At 39.3% G+C, this 16,604-nt stretch overlaps 1 protein-coding gene across 1 annotated transcript in view; it reads right to left on the minus strand.

Annotated features, from left to right (window-relative positions):
• The window catches only part of LOC128739495 (adenylate cyclase type 6), a 131,191-nt gene extending 116,063 nt beyond the window's left edge, over positions 1-15,128 (minus strand). The window contains exons 1-2 of the mRNA XM_053834989.1: positions 15,015-15,128; positions 14,171-14,401 (exon numbers count right to left, since the gene is read on the minus strand). Of these exons, the coding sequence (XP_053690964.1) occupies positions 14,171-14,401; positions 15,015-15,128 (345 nt within the window). The remainder of the gene's footprint in view (positions 1-14,170; positions 14,402-15,014) is intronic.
• Positions 15,129-16,604: the final 1,476 nt, after the last annotated feature.

The raw sequence follows: 16,604 nt of genomic DNA on the forward strand, positions 1-16,604 counted from the left end.
GATTACATTTTGTTGTGCTTTTGTTTGCTATCGCCTACATACCAACGGAATGTTTCACAAAAACTTTCTAGTATTATTGCTACTGCAATTAAGATAAAAATTGAAATCTGTTTATTTTATTCTTCAACCCAAAATGAAATGAAGTGGTTACTTTGTTACCGCAGAATTAGCTGACCGAACAAACATTAAATTTCAAAAGCTAAAGTTTCAACTTAACGACTGGCTTTTACAGCATAACACTGAATCGTTCGTCTGAGAGCTCTTTAACTGCGTGTATTTTTTTTAACAAACCGTCAGCGATGATTGCTTCTAAAATATCAAGCACCATAATAAAACAACAATAATCATAAAAAAATCGCTTTGGAACATATCCACCCACACAGTGCTTGCTGCGAGTTGCAGCCTAGCAAGTGAGCCAGTGACGAAGTTCATCATAAAAAATCAACCCACCACGGGGCACTGCAGAAACCGTTTCCCAAACCTGGTATGTCGCAAAAAAAAGCTCGAATGTCGTAAATTTTCTACCGGGTGAAAAGCAAAATAACGGATGATTTCTCGTCCAACTCGCAGCTGTTGTCAATATTGAGAAGCGCCGATCAGTTTATCGAAACTAGGGAAGCCTTTCTTCGAAATTGCATCCCTTCCTTTTTCACCAACAACCAATCCCCCGATCAAAAACCCAATAGAATCCAATCGAATCGAACCCAATCTGGCTGAAGGAAGCAATTTCCCATTTGACATTTATCACCCTTCAAATATCAATAATAATCTTCCAAGCTGACAGTCGTAACCAACCGGCAATCAACCGGGCTGGGCTAGCATCCAGCCAGCGCCGCGACATTCACTCACTGGTCCGTAACTGTTCTGTCCTGTCCTGAGGCATGCTGCGTCCCCATCAATCAGCTCGTGAAACCGGTCAACAGCAGCAGTCACAATAATGATGGGGTGGCTGGTGGCTGGTGGTTGATAATGTAATGTGATCTGTGCTCCGAACTGGAAAATATTCTTTTCAGCAGTGTTAAAGTTTTTAAAATAAGCCAATTTTTTAAGGTTGACGAATCACACCGCTCTGGTTCGGGTAAAATCATTTTCTCCGTGTGTTTGAACAGGCAATATTAATAAAATTTGGGTAGTGAAGGAGCTATAAATAGACTTTTGATTTTGAGCATCGAAACTTTGTTAAATATTTATGTTTTGCAAGCGGTTCAAAATTAAAAGCGGGTTTCAAAACATCAAGCGAGTTTGGTTCTTTTTAAAAAGTAACCAACCTAGCAAAAAGTGGCCTAAGCAAACATAAACAGATCCCACGTCAAGCTTGCAATTCAGAATTCACCGACATAGAAGCAGCTAAGAAGAGTCACGGAGCTGTTCAAAGCGTTTTCTATCATCCAACAGCCAAGAGCAACTTTTTCTGAAAGTGGTAACTATGCTATTAGAATGTATTATTCTCAAGCCATTGAACCTAATAAGAAATTCATCGAAGACGATGAATAACAATGCACAACACGAGCGCATGCATGACGAAAACTGCATTCTCCTAACTCGTATAAGAACAGATCTAACTTTGGGAAAATCGCTCCACTCAATGCGATACGAAATGGTACACACATTATGCAAAATGCATTATCCCCAGCTCGATTTGGCTTGTCTTGAGTGGCCGGGCTTGCTTCAACGTGCTTGCTTGCTTGCTTTCTTGTAGTTACATTCGAGTCCAACAGAATCCAGTTCAACAATGTGTCACGCAATAATGTCGTTGGCTTCATTTATGCACACTAGGTGAAGGATAAGCCAATAAGACCGTTAGACAGCTTCGGTACGAAACGGGGGATGAAAACGATAGCAAGACGTGCCATCATGGAATAAGATGAAATGTGTGTTCTCACCCTTTGCATTCGGAATCAATGCTACCAAGAGCTTCGCATCTTTTCATTTCATTTTAAGCTAAGAACTAACGAGATATTGTGTCTTCACAAACAGCATCTTGGCTTGGTTCTACCTGGTGCCATGCCAGTAGGATGGAAAGGGTTCCCTACATGGAAGATAATTTAATTGAAACTCGAAAACCATTTTGTGCAAACTGTAAACTTGAATCTGGTACAGCTGTGCTGAGAAAAGACACATTTTACTGAATAAAACTTCGGTTGACTAAATGGAAACGTGTTTCTTGGTCTTGGTGGTACAAATGTAGTTTAAAAATGTATTCGCATTAAATTGCAAGAAATTATTATGCAAGGTTGCCAAAAGGCTGTTCAAGCGAGTTGTAAGTGTTTTTACAAACTATCTTCGCAAAGTAGAGTTTCCTGGAGCTTCTCAGCGAATATGCTGGCAATTCTTAATACCATTAGAATTTCCGCCAATAACTGCGGAGCTGATTCCAACCTGCAATCTTTACCCTGGATCTTTACGTGTGCATTACATACGGATTTGTTGCAGTTTTAATCTAAATTCTAGCTGTATAGGCTGCGCTGCCACTTAGTAGCTAATTTGGGTTGTTTATGCTTTTTGTCAACTATTGCAAAAAATTTGCAAAAAAAAAGTTGTTTCCTGCCCCTGTTGCTTCCATTTCGGTGACGAAATTAGAGCGATCTACTATGATATTTAGGGTAAATTTCGTGCGATTTTGTTAAATTTAGGTGAACACGCAATTTCGCGAAATCTCGCACAACCATTTTCCTGAGGCTCGTTTCGTTTATTTAATGCCACTACACATGTAATTTGATGAATGTTCCTTATATCATTGTTTCTCAGCTTTCCGATGGTGGTTTTAAAATTAAAATCAGTTGGGAGGATCATGGCAAAAACGGCGATTTTTCGATAAAATCCAGCATGTTGGCCGCCATGATGGACCAAGATGGACGCCGATTTTTTTTCACTTCGTTTATAAGCCTTATCTCTTCTCTTTACAAAACCATGTCGTTTGTAGTTTGTTTCATAGCAAATTTTGGAAATACAGTGGTAACCCGATTTTGTCACTCCCCGATTTTGTCACCCCCGATTTTGTCACGTTTTTTACCCGATTTTGTCACGCTTTTGATTTATCAAAAGCTTAGTTTGAAAATCATTTTTAAACATGTCAAATGTGTTAAAACACTGTGAAAAGATCTGTCTTGATTATCGTGGAGTTTCCACAAAAGTTGTTTCATATCTCCACAACTATAATAGCTAGAAAGTCACTTTCTTTGGCAGAGTTCTTTATAATAACCTTCTCAATTATTTTGTAGAACATTGTTTTGCTCTATCTCTTACTACTTGAAAAATAAATTTTCTATCTTACTTTTAGGGGGGTTAATCAAAGAATCGTTCATACCATAAGAAAGAGCTTTTTACGCTGTGAAATTTCTTAGTACGTAGTTAACCAGTATAATCAACCATTTCGGCGCAATTAAAAAACGCGTGTTTTCATTGTGCTGTGAACAGGTGACAAATGTCCACATAGAGGTAGAAGGAAGTTCGAAATGTCCTAAAAGTGATCAGAATGAAATATATGTAGTTCGTTCTAAGTTATCTGCAAAAAAAATAAAATTGAATAAATACCCGATTTTGTCACTGTCCCGTTTTTGTCACCCCTAAATTCATCATGGGGGTGACAAAATCGGGTCATTACTGTATCACAATAATTATATGAAAATTGTGAATCTTGCTACAAATAACTGGTTGTTTTATTCAGGAAATGCCATTGCACACCTAGTGCACACCTATGAATGTTTCTTGTAGCATTCTTTCTCAGCTTTCCAATGCTGGTCTTAAAATAAAAATCGGTTGGGAGGCTCACAGTGAAAACGGCGACTTTTATTTTATAAAATCCAATATGGCGACCAAATCCGAGAGGCCGCCAAAAAATTTTGACTCCATTTGAAAGCCCGGGTTCTTCGGCCCCGGTTCTTCTTTACAGAATCGGGCCATTTGTTAAATATTTCATGGCAAATTTAAACAATATTACATGATATTGATCTGAAGGTTTTCTCCGAATTCAACTTTTTGTGAAACTTATAGGCAAAATTTGCAAAAAAAAATTGTTTCCTGCCCCTGTTGCTTAAATTTCGGTGACGAAATTAGAGCGATAAACTCAACCATCTCACCTGTCTGTTGAAAAAGGGAAGGATTTCCGCTGAAAAATGTTCTGTCGTTGTGCAAAAATTGTGTCCCGAACGGAAGCTATTATTAAACTTCCTATTTAAAAAGCTTTAGTAACTTTTCATAAGCAAAGAGCTATGAAATCTATATTTCTCAAGACAGTTTCGACAAATTTTTCTTAATAAGTGTGACAAATTTCATTGCTTTTATTTACCAATTTAAAGCTCTGATACCGTTCTACAATTCATTGTTTGACGTAAATTGGCTATCACTTTTATTGTAAAGTGGAGGAGCGTTTGGTGAGGAATGGCAGACTGAATAAAACTGGAAAATTTCGATATGAGGCTAATAATATATCATAAAAAGCAAAGCCGTGGGCTTAAACCGTCATTAGACATTACCCTTCTTTATCGACAGACTTCGCAGCCGGCTGTTAGAGTACAGGAAAATTACGGGGCCAGTGTAATGATCCTACTGGATCTATCTAGCAAGCACCCCCTAGCCGAGATTCGAACATACGACGACTAGCTTGTAAGACCAGCATAGTACCTCGATGCTAACTGGGCGGTAATAATATATCATAATAAATATAAAAATATCTTATTTAGATTTGTGCAATATAATTTTAAACGTATGGTTTTGGGTGTTGAATAACTATCTGAAAACTGTCTGAATTCATACATCACGCATAGCACACTAGATCACCGCGTGCGACGGACACGGTTTAACACGTATGAAAAACAACAACAGCAATAACAATGTTTTTTCATAAATTGAGAGTTCGCCTCAACTTTTGCTAGCATAATCCTGTAAACCTCAAGCCGCTTAGGTTTATCGACAAGCAGCATCTCTTGAATCTATTGTGCGGAAAGGATTCATAGAATAGTAAAGCTATCCGGTGGCAGTGATTCAAGACAAAACTGACAATGAGCTGCATAACCTAAAATGTGTTTTCATTTTATAATTTTAGAAAAATTATATTCTCTCGCTGCATAATCGTGTTTTATTCGAGAATAATCCTTTCGGAAACGTCGCGTTGAACTAAATTCAACAATACATGTTAATGCTGCCTACGTGTTTTGAAACGTCCTAGACAGACCCGAGAAGTCTATTTCGTTGTCATTATTATTATTAATATTAATTTTCTTTATTTCAGAGATTTTCAGCCTGCAGCTTTTTGTCTTGTCGTTGTTTTCCATACGTGTCAGACCGTGTCCGTCGCATGAATGAATTCGTTCAGTTTTCAGTTTTCAACACCCAAAACGATACGTTTAAAATTAAAATAGGGTATGTTGCTGCTTTGTCATAATTGCCTATTCCCGTCCTATCCAATACAAATTATTAAAAATAGCAGCATTTTTATGACACACAATGCAAATCCAGTTATTCCCTAATATTTTAGTTTGTTGTCTATCATGCGCGATCAATCAATGTGAGCTGAGATCTATTTAAATGCTGTTTATCATTAAAGAAGTCCTATCAGCCAAATTTCCTACGTTTTTGCGTGCTACGAAGAAGAAAATGTCGAATAATCGTTTTGATTTCTGCAATTCATAAATGAAAATAACTCATGCAAGGCATTGTCGTTATTCTACAGCCAGGAAAACTTGCCTGACCTGCAGAAATTTTGCAGAATAACATTTATCATGCCGTCCTACATAAATACATGCGCGTTAGCTTCGTAAGCATTGCATTGTTGTGATTTTTAATGCGGACGATGAAAAATTTTGATGGACGGATTTTAAAACGGCACGACGAATTTAAGAAATAAAGTCGGTAACGTAATTCCAATAATATGCTTTAATAATCGCTTTTCAGTGATTTCAAAGTTAACGGATCGGAAGGTATGTGTGTTTTAGTCAAATCAGCACAAGAACTTTTGGAGTATTCATTAAATCCATCCAACAAACGATGAAAATTAGAATGGCTTTACTTACTATGACGGGAATTAGAAATAAACTCTATAACAAAACTAAAAGAGATAGCCATTTCATGTCATAGAACAAATTGTCGAACGGTACCAGTGGAGGATGAAAGCAATCACGTTTATCACACTTAGGAGAAATTGGATGAGAACGCCGTGAGAAACGTTTATTTCAAAGCTCGTCGCTTTTGCAAAGTTACTAAATTTCTTGAAATAAAAACTTAAAGGCAATTTTCAGCACAATTTTTTTCATTTTTACAATGAAAGCAACGGAATTCTGCTAGCTAGCATACTTTTTAAGAACCGAAACGACACTTCACTGGATAATTTCATGAGTTTGGGACAAGGAAAGACTGCCGAAAAAATACATGGAAGATGTTGTTTGTCCCATCTATAAGAAGCACAATCGGTTCGATTGCTGAAATCACCACGGCATTACATTGATCAACGTCGCCTACAAGGTGCTCTCTCAGATATTATTACGTCGTAGTATATCCCCAGCAACAGCAACACAATTCGTAGCGCAGTATCAGACAGGCTTAAAGCGGGATCGTGTTACTACGGATTAAAGCTTTCCTCTCCGACAAATCCTCCAGAACTGTCGGAAGTGTACTGCTCGTGCTCACGCATCAAACTTTCGTTAACTTCAGGGCAGCATACGATACAATCGAGCGCGAACAGCTGTGGTAGAAAATGCAACAGAACAATTATCTGGACAGACAAACGCGACTGATCAAAGCTACTCTGGAGCGAGCGATATGCTACGGGCGCGTTTCGGGGGCACTCTCGAGTCCCTTTAAATCGCACGGAGAGGGTTACGACAAGGGGATGGACTGTCCTCTGTGTTATTCAACATCATTATTGTGAACAGGCGCGCGAGCATCGGAACGATCTTCGACGAAAGTAGCCATTTTCTATCCTTCGCAGACGACCTTGACATCATTACTAGAAACCTTGGAACGGTGGAGGCAATCGACATCAAACTAAAAACCGTGGTTAAAAGGATTGGGTTACAAATCAATGCGTCGAAAATCAAATATAACAGAGCAGAAAGAGACTCCAGAGAAAGCAACGTTCGCCATCCACGGACAGTGACCATTTACGACGAGAAACTGGAAGTGCTTGATGAGTTCATATAATTGGGATCTCTGGTCACCGTCGATAATACGAGTAAGGAGATTCAACGACGCACTTAAACTGAAAGTTGAGCCTACTTTTTCCACCACAATACTCTTCAATCAAGGAGCGTACACCGTTGCATAAAACTGACGTTGTACAACACGATAATTAGACCGATAGTTCTTTACGGACTTGAGACTGTAACTTAGCTTACGGAAGACAGATATGCACTCACCAATAGAGTAAGGAGGGGTAAAAGTGCGATTCAATGATTTATCGGTACATTTTCCGAGTAAATTGACTACATTGGCATGGATGGGTGACTACTTTGACAGCTTGAATCTAACGTAAACTTTGGTTGCTTACGAAGCATAGTTGCTGAGTTATGTGCAAATGTTATTTTAGGGCGGGTTCGATGTAATTTTCCGTTGTACGGCAAATACGATATCAACAGGAGGATATTACTAGTTGGAAATTTGTGGCAGCGTTTTAAATCACTCAGATAGGTATCTGTTTTAAAAATACGGTGAAAAGAATTTACAAAATATATTTCGCTATCGACTATACGCTATCGTGACGTAAACTTTTGAAAAGGAGGAGGGAATGTCTGAGTCGAAGAATGATCAACCGTTCAATTGAATTGAATAAATAGTAAAACTTCGATATAGACTAAGCATATGTCGAAGCATTGGCAGGGGGGTTCGCACCCACTGTTTTCCGGTTGGTACCCGAATGTTTTACTAATTAAACTACTGCCACCAGTAGCTAAGTGCAGATATCTGGCGAAAAAAATCCTCCTCGACGCATTTGGTCAAATCTCAATTGTTAGACAGTTATTGAACATTTCTAGTTTTCGGTTCAGTTTGCCTTAAATTAGCTCACAAAAACTATGCTAGCTAGTTCAAGTCGGTACTTTCAGTCGAAAGCTGAGCAAATTTTGTATCGAAAATTGGTCTTAAACTTCCTACTTCATGGAAGTTAGTTAGTTAGTTAGTAGTATGAATCGAATACTTGATTTGTGCTTTGTAGACGAAGATGCGGTAAAATTTTGTAAGCTTGAAGAACCTCCTGAAGCGCTTATTTCGGTTAATCCTCTGCATTCACCGCTTTTAGCGCGTCTACACTGCTCGGCTCCCACACGCTTTATCGAACCACTTGACAACCAAACATTGGACTTCGCACGTGCTGACATTGATAGTTTGAAAATGGCTCTTTCATGTGTTGACTGGTCACCAGTGCACTGTGCAGTAAATGTTGATGCTTTGCGATTTTTTAATGATACCCTCACACAACTCTTTTCGAGATTTGTTCCGAACCGTCGACTACGAGTATCACCACCTTGGTCTAATTGTCGTCTTCGATATTTGAAGCAAAACCGTGCCAGAGTCCTAAGGCAATATTCCAATAATCGCAACTCGTTCACCAAACAAAGGTTCAAAATCGCAAGCTCCAACTATAAATCTTATCTTCTAACGCTCTACGGTCGGTACATACTGCGTACAGAAAATGCGTTAAAAAACCATCCCAAACGTTTTTGGTCGTTTGTCAATGAGAAACGGAAAGAACGTGGTCTGCCGTCAACCATGTTTTTGGACACTGACTCTTCGAGTTCTACCCAAGAAATCTGTAACCTGTTTGCCAAACGCTTCAGCAGTGTATTTGACGATGTAATGCCTAGCCAACAACAAATTGAAAACGCGCTAAGAGATGTCTGCACTGGAACGATGCCAATAAGAAGCTGTGTAGTTGATGATGCCGATATTATTGCAGGTTTTAGAAAAATGAAGCCTTCAACCCTGCCCGGACCTGACGGAATTCCTGCAATTATTTTAATAAAGTGCGCCGATGTTCTCTGCGCGCCTCTAAGAACAATTTTTAATCTATCCCTTACACAAGCAGTTTTCCCAGAATGCTGGAAGAAATCAATAATATTCTCGGTGCTGAAAACGGGTGATAAATGCAATATCTCTAACTACCGTGGAGTAACCTCTTTATGTGCCGCATCTAAACTTTTTGAAATATTGGTAAACAAAGAACTTTTTAAAGCTGCGAAGCCTTACATTTCCCCGGAGCAACACGGATTTTTTCCTGGTAGATCTACCGTTACCAACCTAGTTCAGTTCTCATCACTGTGCCTCACCTCCATGGATCAAGGACTTCAAGTCGACGCGATATACATCGACCTTAAAGCAGCCTTTGATAGTCAACCACCATATTCTGCTTGCCAAACTCAATCGTCTGGGTGTGTCATCAAATCGAGTTCGAGGTTCGAAATCGAGGTTCGAGTCGTATCTGACTAACCGCCGACTGTACGTCAAATTGGGATCAACGGAAGCAGATGAATTTCATAATCCCTCAGGTGTCCCACAAGGCAGCAATTTAGGACCATTGTTGTTTATCGTATTCGTTAATGACGTCTGCCAAGTGTTACCGAGAGATTGCAAACTTTTATATGCTGACGCTCTTAAAATTTTCTGGACAATCAATGCTCTCGCAGACTGTCAATTGTTGCAAAAAAGGGTTGACAAGTTTCACGACTGGTGCCAACACAATTTTATGACTATCAGTGTGACGAAATGTTCTGTAATCACGTTGACGAGGAAAAAGAACCCTATACAAAGAAATACAAAATGCGTACAAATGTTGTACGTGACCTCGGGGTTTTGATAGACTCAGAACTAAGCTTCCGGGAGCATTATAGTCATATCGTTGCTAAATCTCGACGGAACCTCGGATTCATCTTCCGTATCTCAGCTGAATTCCGCGACCCATACTGCATGCGCGCTTCGTTCGCTTCGTTCGATCGGTGTTGGAAACAGCAGCTATCGTTTGGAGAACAGAATTGAAAAAGTTCAATCGAGATTCATCAGACTGCTTTCTTCATTGAAGATAGAAAAATCTTATTTATTGTATATGAATTTGTAAAGTCAGTTTTTCTATTCTAACTCTTTTTGTAATTATTGTATGACTTTTTCATATATTACAAAGTTGTACAAATAATAAAAATACACAACTTTGCTGAATTTAGCATACTTCTATATTTGCTTATTTAGGAACTGATGTCGGTTTATGCTAATCTTGTTTCCTAAGTATTAATGTAATGAATAATACTGACATTTTGCTCATAACAAGTTTACTGAAGACTATACGTTAGTATATACGTAATATACGATTTGTAACAATATGGCATTCAAAAGCTACACATGTTGTACAAAATACAACAGCGTGAGTAACTGAAAGTTAATAAAAATTGATGAAATTTATTCAAGAAAACTTTATTGTTGTGAATCAAATAGAATGGCATTATAGGAAATTATGCATATTGCAAAAACTTATAAACTAGACCTTTACTACGCAATGTATATGTTAAAGAGTAATATTTCATCTTACAACTTACTTTTACTTGCACTTACCCTGATTAGTAACAACTTACTCAGCAATTTCATGAGAAAAGGAACTATCAAAATTTATTAGTGCTTCTATTTGGTTCAAATTTTGTAAACTTATTCAATTTCCAAAAATTTCATGTAACCCAAACGTGTCGATTTCTATGTCAAATAGGAAGTAAGATCGTATAACAAAGGTTCCTTTCACCACTAGGTGGATTAAATCAGGTTTTTACATCGGCTGTGAGTACGAACTTAGGAAAACGAAATACAGTAACAATCGCCAAAAGTTCATTCTGGCATATCCCTTCAATCATCACGACATCATTGAGTGAACGTCCACCTAGGTGGTAGTATTCGCCGGTCGAAGCACTGCATAATGAGGTAAATACCATTTTTTCAATTCTGGCGGATCTTCTCTTTCATATATTTCTTTGCAGTGACCAAGCTTTTCGTACTCTTCAATGAACTCAACGTATTGGCTCTTTGAATCGGGTTGCTGTTCAAGACGCTTCTCTAACATAAAAAATCTACGAAGGGCCATTGACCTTGAGTCGCCGAGCTCACTCGCTTCACCTTTCAAAGGAAGTTTAACGACATACCTTCCCGATGCATTTCTTTAAGACTTCTCCCTTGGCGAAATCCAAATGAGCTACCGCCGTACGAAGCAAGTGCAGACTTCTGGGAATGGATACCCTCCAAAAGCGAAGAAACGTTCAGAGGAGGGTTTTTGTCGGCAAACTGTTGTTGGGGGAAATCGACGCGCCGTGGATTCTCTCCAGAATAAACATAAATGCACTACCACGACCCCTTCGACGCCGGGACTTCACGAGACTTCAGAAGTATAGAACGGATTATGCACAAAATGAGCCCATTCGAGCGATGTGTTCTTTATTTAACCAGTGTAACCATTTGTTTGACTTCAATGTTACTGCTAGTGTTTTTCGTGACCGTGTAACAAATTATTATGTGATATCCTAGTTTATAAGTATTCATGTAGACTGTTTGTCCGATGAATTTACACAAAATAAATAACAAATAACAAACTTTTTAGAAGCAAAAAACATTGAAATAAGTGTTTCTCTAGAGGTTTTTATCGAATTTCTCCTAAAAATGTGTAATAAAACTGATTGCTGTTATTCACCAATATAAAGCTCTGTTAGCGTTTTCCAATTCGTTCTTTGACGTAAAACGCCGATCTCTTTTAGTGTCGTTGCAATTTCATTTTAAACATATCGTATTAGGTATTGAATTTAGCATCTGAAAACTGCAAGAATTCATACATCACGCATAGCACACTAGATTACCGCGTGCGATGAACACAGTCTGAGACGTATGAAAAACAACAACAATGTTTTTCATAAATTGAGGATTCGCCTCCACTTTTGCTTGCATAATCTTGCAAAACCCAAACCGCTTAGGTTTATTCGCTGGCAGCAGCTCTTGAACCTGTAGTGTGGAAAGGATGCATTTTTACTCGGTTCAATACGTTCCACACCTCCATGGGGACAAGGGACTGTGCCGCAATTTGCCTTGTGCTTGCCCTGAAACACGATATAACACGATTCGCAAAATTTTATGGTCAATCGTTGACGCCACTTGCTGATGAGGCGAAATACCTTGTCGAAAGCGTCGGTGTGTTGTCATAGACGTCCCTGAAAATCGTTGTGCAACCAAATGAACACTTCTGGATTTATGTTCACTTGCTTGCATTAGGTAGCCAACGATAAAAAATCTACAACCATAGGTACTCCTGCTGGGCTGTCATATTGCTGCACAATTAGCGAATCCCTAACAAAGGTGAATGTCCGTGAGTCCTTCCGAAGAATACATTTTAATACTTTCGGAAACGTCCCAGAGACATTCGAGAAGTCAGTTTCGGAACTGTTTTCAGTATGAGTCTAACCGTGTCCGTTGCACGCGTTAATCAAGTGTGCTGTGCGTGATGTATGAGTTCGACAGTTTTCAGATACTAATTCAACACCCAAAACCATACGTATAAAATGAAATTACAACGAAACGAAAAGAGATAGACGTTTTACGTCAAAGAACGAATCGTAGAACGGTACTAGCGCTTTCAATTGGTAAATAAAAGCAATCAATTTTTGCAAATTCGATCAAAATACCTTGAAAAATTCTTATTTCATAGCTGTTTGCTTCTAAAAAGTTACTAAATGTCAGGAAGTAAGAGCTTTAAAAGCAATTTTCAGTACAAAATTTGCTCAGCTTTCAAATGAAAGTAACAGAATTGAGCTAGCTTGCATAGTTTTTGTAACCAGAGCTAAATAATGCAAACAGAACCTAATACTAAAAATGTTCAATAACTCTGTAACGATTGAGATTGGACCATATGCGTAGAAGGATTTCTTTCGTCAAATATAATCCTCTATCACCCCCTGAAATATCTGCACTAAGCTACTAACACCCTGTATAGTTTCCGAAATAGGGTAATGCTACTTAATAGTTTTCCTTCAAATATTTTTTTAGCTCAAATGTTTTCCGCGAAATGGTACTTTCTGTAAAAAAATTGTGTTTGCATGAATTAAAAATTGATTTTAAACCCGATTCATTCCAGAGAAATTAAAACAAATAGCATCACCCAATGAATATTAAAGCTTTATAGTCAATTCTTGCTCACCTTCCTTCCTGCTCCATTCCAGGAAGCAAAAAAAACACCATTTACATGACGGTTGCAATGCAATGCAAGCCACATTGCTAGTCAGTAATTTTCAATCGTTAGTACTGACATTGTTCGACCATTGTCTCCTACCGATTGTTAGCACGATGGTTGCGCACTTCGGTGGACTAAGATAAATTTACACTACTGTCGTCGGCTACTTCTTGCGCACTTGCCTTGCCGGCAAACGAGCGGCAGCAGAAGGTTGGTCCTACTAACAACCAAGGTACTACAGTTCCGTAGCTTTTGCTACACCATCAGCAGAAGGTGCACGACTGTACACGGGAAACCATCATCGTTAAACCTTTACAAAGACCTTAACCTCAACTCGAGTTAGAGAGTCAGGTTGAATACCGGTTCGGATGGATGGTGATTGTGCTTTGCATGCACGTTTAGTTATAATAGAGGACTAATAGATTCTACTGTTGCCGGTGGCTCCTCGATAGGCAGAATTTTGCTGCAGTGCCGAGGGTTCCGAAGGAATAACAATGGAGAAGAATCGCTACAGAAACGTTTACCAGCATCCGCTCTGTATTCTATTGTTCAGCATTTTGCCGAGGATAATTTGTGGCAAAGAAAGGTGTCTCATTTCAAATTAGTTCAACTTGCAAATATGATAAGTTAATAAGCGGTTTATCATCATCGTTCAAAATTAACCTCCACAGGCAATAATCGAATCGGTCAATCACTTTTAACGAACCATTTCCGAGAAACCATCCACCGACTTTCTCTCGCGCCATCTGCTAATCGAATGAACTTTTTCTTCTGCAGCTAAATTTTCCAACTGATCCGAGCAAAACCGTTTGAAGGCGAGTAACACAAAAACACTCTTCATTGGCGTGATAATCTTAGCTCCTAATCATCACCATGGGGGCAAATACTTTGACCGCACGACTTAGCCCCCATCGTACCGCATCGGTGGTGCGGTTATGGGAGAAGATGTGCCGGAAGGGAAAACAGCTACTATTCAACGTTTCCCGGTATACTTACCGCAATCAGACTGCTGCTGATCGATTCCTGACCGCCGCGGCCGGTGCTCTTGAAGTGTTCAATCACCTCCCACTTGGGCTTCTTGGGAGAATTAACCTCGTGTACGACCGGCATCGAATGGGCTGGCGAGGCGCTTTCCAACTCGAGGGTCACGTTCGTCTGCTCCGGCGGGGGCTGTCGCAGCGACGAGCAGCGGCGAGCGAATTTGTTTTTGCGCAAGTTAGCGAAGTCCTGTGGGTGGTGGAATGGAGAAAAAGCAGAACAAAATGTATTTAAATGGAGGATTACGTGGCATAGGCGAGTGGATAGGAGAAAAAAATTAAAATCAGGTTTTTTCATTGCATTTCAACCGGATGGGATTATTTTCTGATAAGCTTTACTATTGTTCCAATTTTTCCGGTTTTTGCTCTACATTAAGCTGAACTATAACTTCATTATATCGTGCTGCTTTTCATCCCAAAGTAAAACAATTTTCAATGGATTCAACGGAAAAGTGTCATCGCTGGAAAATAAAGTTAACGCGGATCTCCGGTGTCCGGCAAACGGAGTTTAAAATGCTTAGGTACTTTCACGGTACTTTTCTGCAAGACACCGTGGCGCTGACGAAAATTGGCGAAACAGTTAACGACTCCCGTAATTGGTGACAGAAAGTGCCACTAGAGGGTATTTATATTCAATTACTGTGCTACTTGCTCGTTTCATCCATACTGCCTAGGGCATTAGGAAAATTTTGCTGCACGATTCCCATCCCATCGCCATCGCCATCGTCATCTCATCTCATCTCATCCCAAATGCTACAAAAGCCATTAAGACGATACAGAAACGGAACGCAAAGCTCACTCACCAGCCTTCCATCGGCGGCGTTCTTCCGGTTAACGCGGAGCGAGAATCGCTTGCACCAGTCACGGTTTTGGTTTTCGGTCGAGAACGAACGGAGCAAGGGCAGAGGTGACGTCATGACGTCGTGCGGTTTCCCGAAGCTAAGCGACAATCGGCCCGGATAATGGAGGCCTTCTTCTTCCTGTGGATGTGGACCGACGCGGTGTCGCAGGTTAAGGTACCGGCCGCGGCAACGCCCTGGAACGACAATGTGAAATGGAAATGGAGGTTATCAGAAAATTAGCATCATCGGGTGAGTTTCTAATGGGACAGGAAAGTGAGCAGCCGACGACGGTTATTGATGCCGAAAGAATACGACAGAAATATGCAAATCTGTCACTGAGTGGGTTTTGGCATGTTTTGATGTTTGAGGAAGGCCTTATCATATCATTTCCTGATAAATTTTCTGCCCTACAGCAAGGCGGCTGCAAAGAATGTCTATATTAGATAAAATTTGTACGTTTATTGGATCATTCAGGCAGGCTAACCGCACCATCCTGGAACATCTCATCGGACAACATTTCCTTTTCACTGTTGTTGGTAAGTCAAACTACAGTCCTTTCTGAGAAAAAGCATTCTTGTGTCCGATTCTTCAGCATAAAATCTTTATTGAAAATTCTATTTGAGTTGATTTCCACAATGGCTAAGTACTGAGGTTGCACCGAGGAAAATCTAATAAAAGTCTAATTAATACACAAGCACCAAGCTCAATACTTGGACCTCAAAAATCCAAGAACCGAATAAATAACCAGGTTGGTATTTTGTGTTAATGGTTTTTCACTATTGTTAAGAAGCACAAAAGAATAGCAAACGTTTTCTGTTCATTCCGCTTCTCCAGCTTGAGTTTTAACTCAACTATTAGCCAAGACAGCAATCTACAAATAAATCTAATTTGTTTGAAGATTGGGAGAATGAAACAATATGAATCCGATTTCATATGCCGAGTTGCCATACAAAAGTGAATAAAGCTAATATTGTACATGGCCTGGAGAGCAGTAGACGTTATCTTGGATTAGTAATGGCGAATGAAGCGAATTTTGAGAGGACCTTGCCTCATTCCATAATTCAGATCCAATTATAAATGAAGTTTGATAGATTGCATACCGATCGTTTCATAACAGCAGTACCAATTATGTGGTTTATAATAAAATTTCATTGATTTGTTTATTTGAAATTAATTCATCTGACAATGATGGTGTCTTAATCAATGAATAAAACTACACTAAACTAACAATGACTTAATTCTATTTTTGAAACGCTCAGTCGGTTCATCAAACTCAAAATGCTCTTCAACAGTCGTAAATGCACGGATGCATGCTGAGACTGGTTCATGCTACCTAAGTAACAACGGTAGCTGAATTGCAAGATAAATTGCTGTTTACCGGCTGCTTTAAGGTGATCAAAGCTGCATAAATGAAGCACTTAAATGGTGGTTGAACAAGCGATGTTTAAACTACTTTAAGATAAATAGGCTTAATAGCAGATTTTTCTGCTAAACAATCCGTTTCTAAACAGCTATAAACATCAAACCGTTTTACGGTTGCTTAAAGGTGTT

This window comes from Sabethes cyaneus, chromosome 3 (assembly GCF_943734655.1).
Source record: "Sabethes cyaneus chromosome 3, idSabCyanKW18_F2, whole genome shotgun sequence".
In the NCBI taxonomy this organism is placed as follows: domain Eukaryota; kingdom Metazoa; phylum Arthropoda; class Insecta; order Diptera; family Culicidae; genus Sabethes; species Sabethes cyaneus.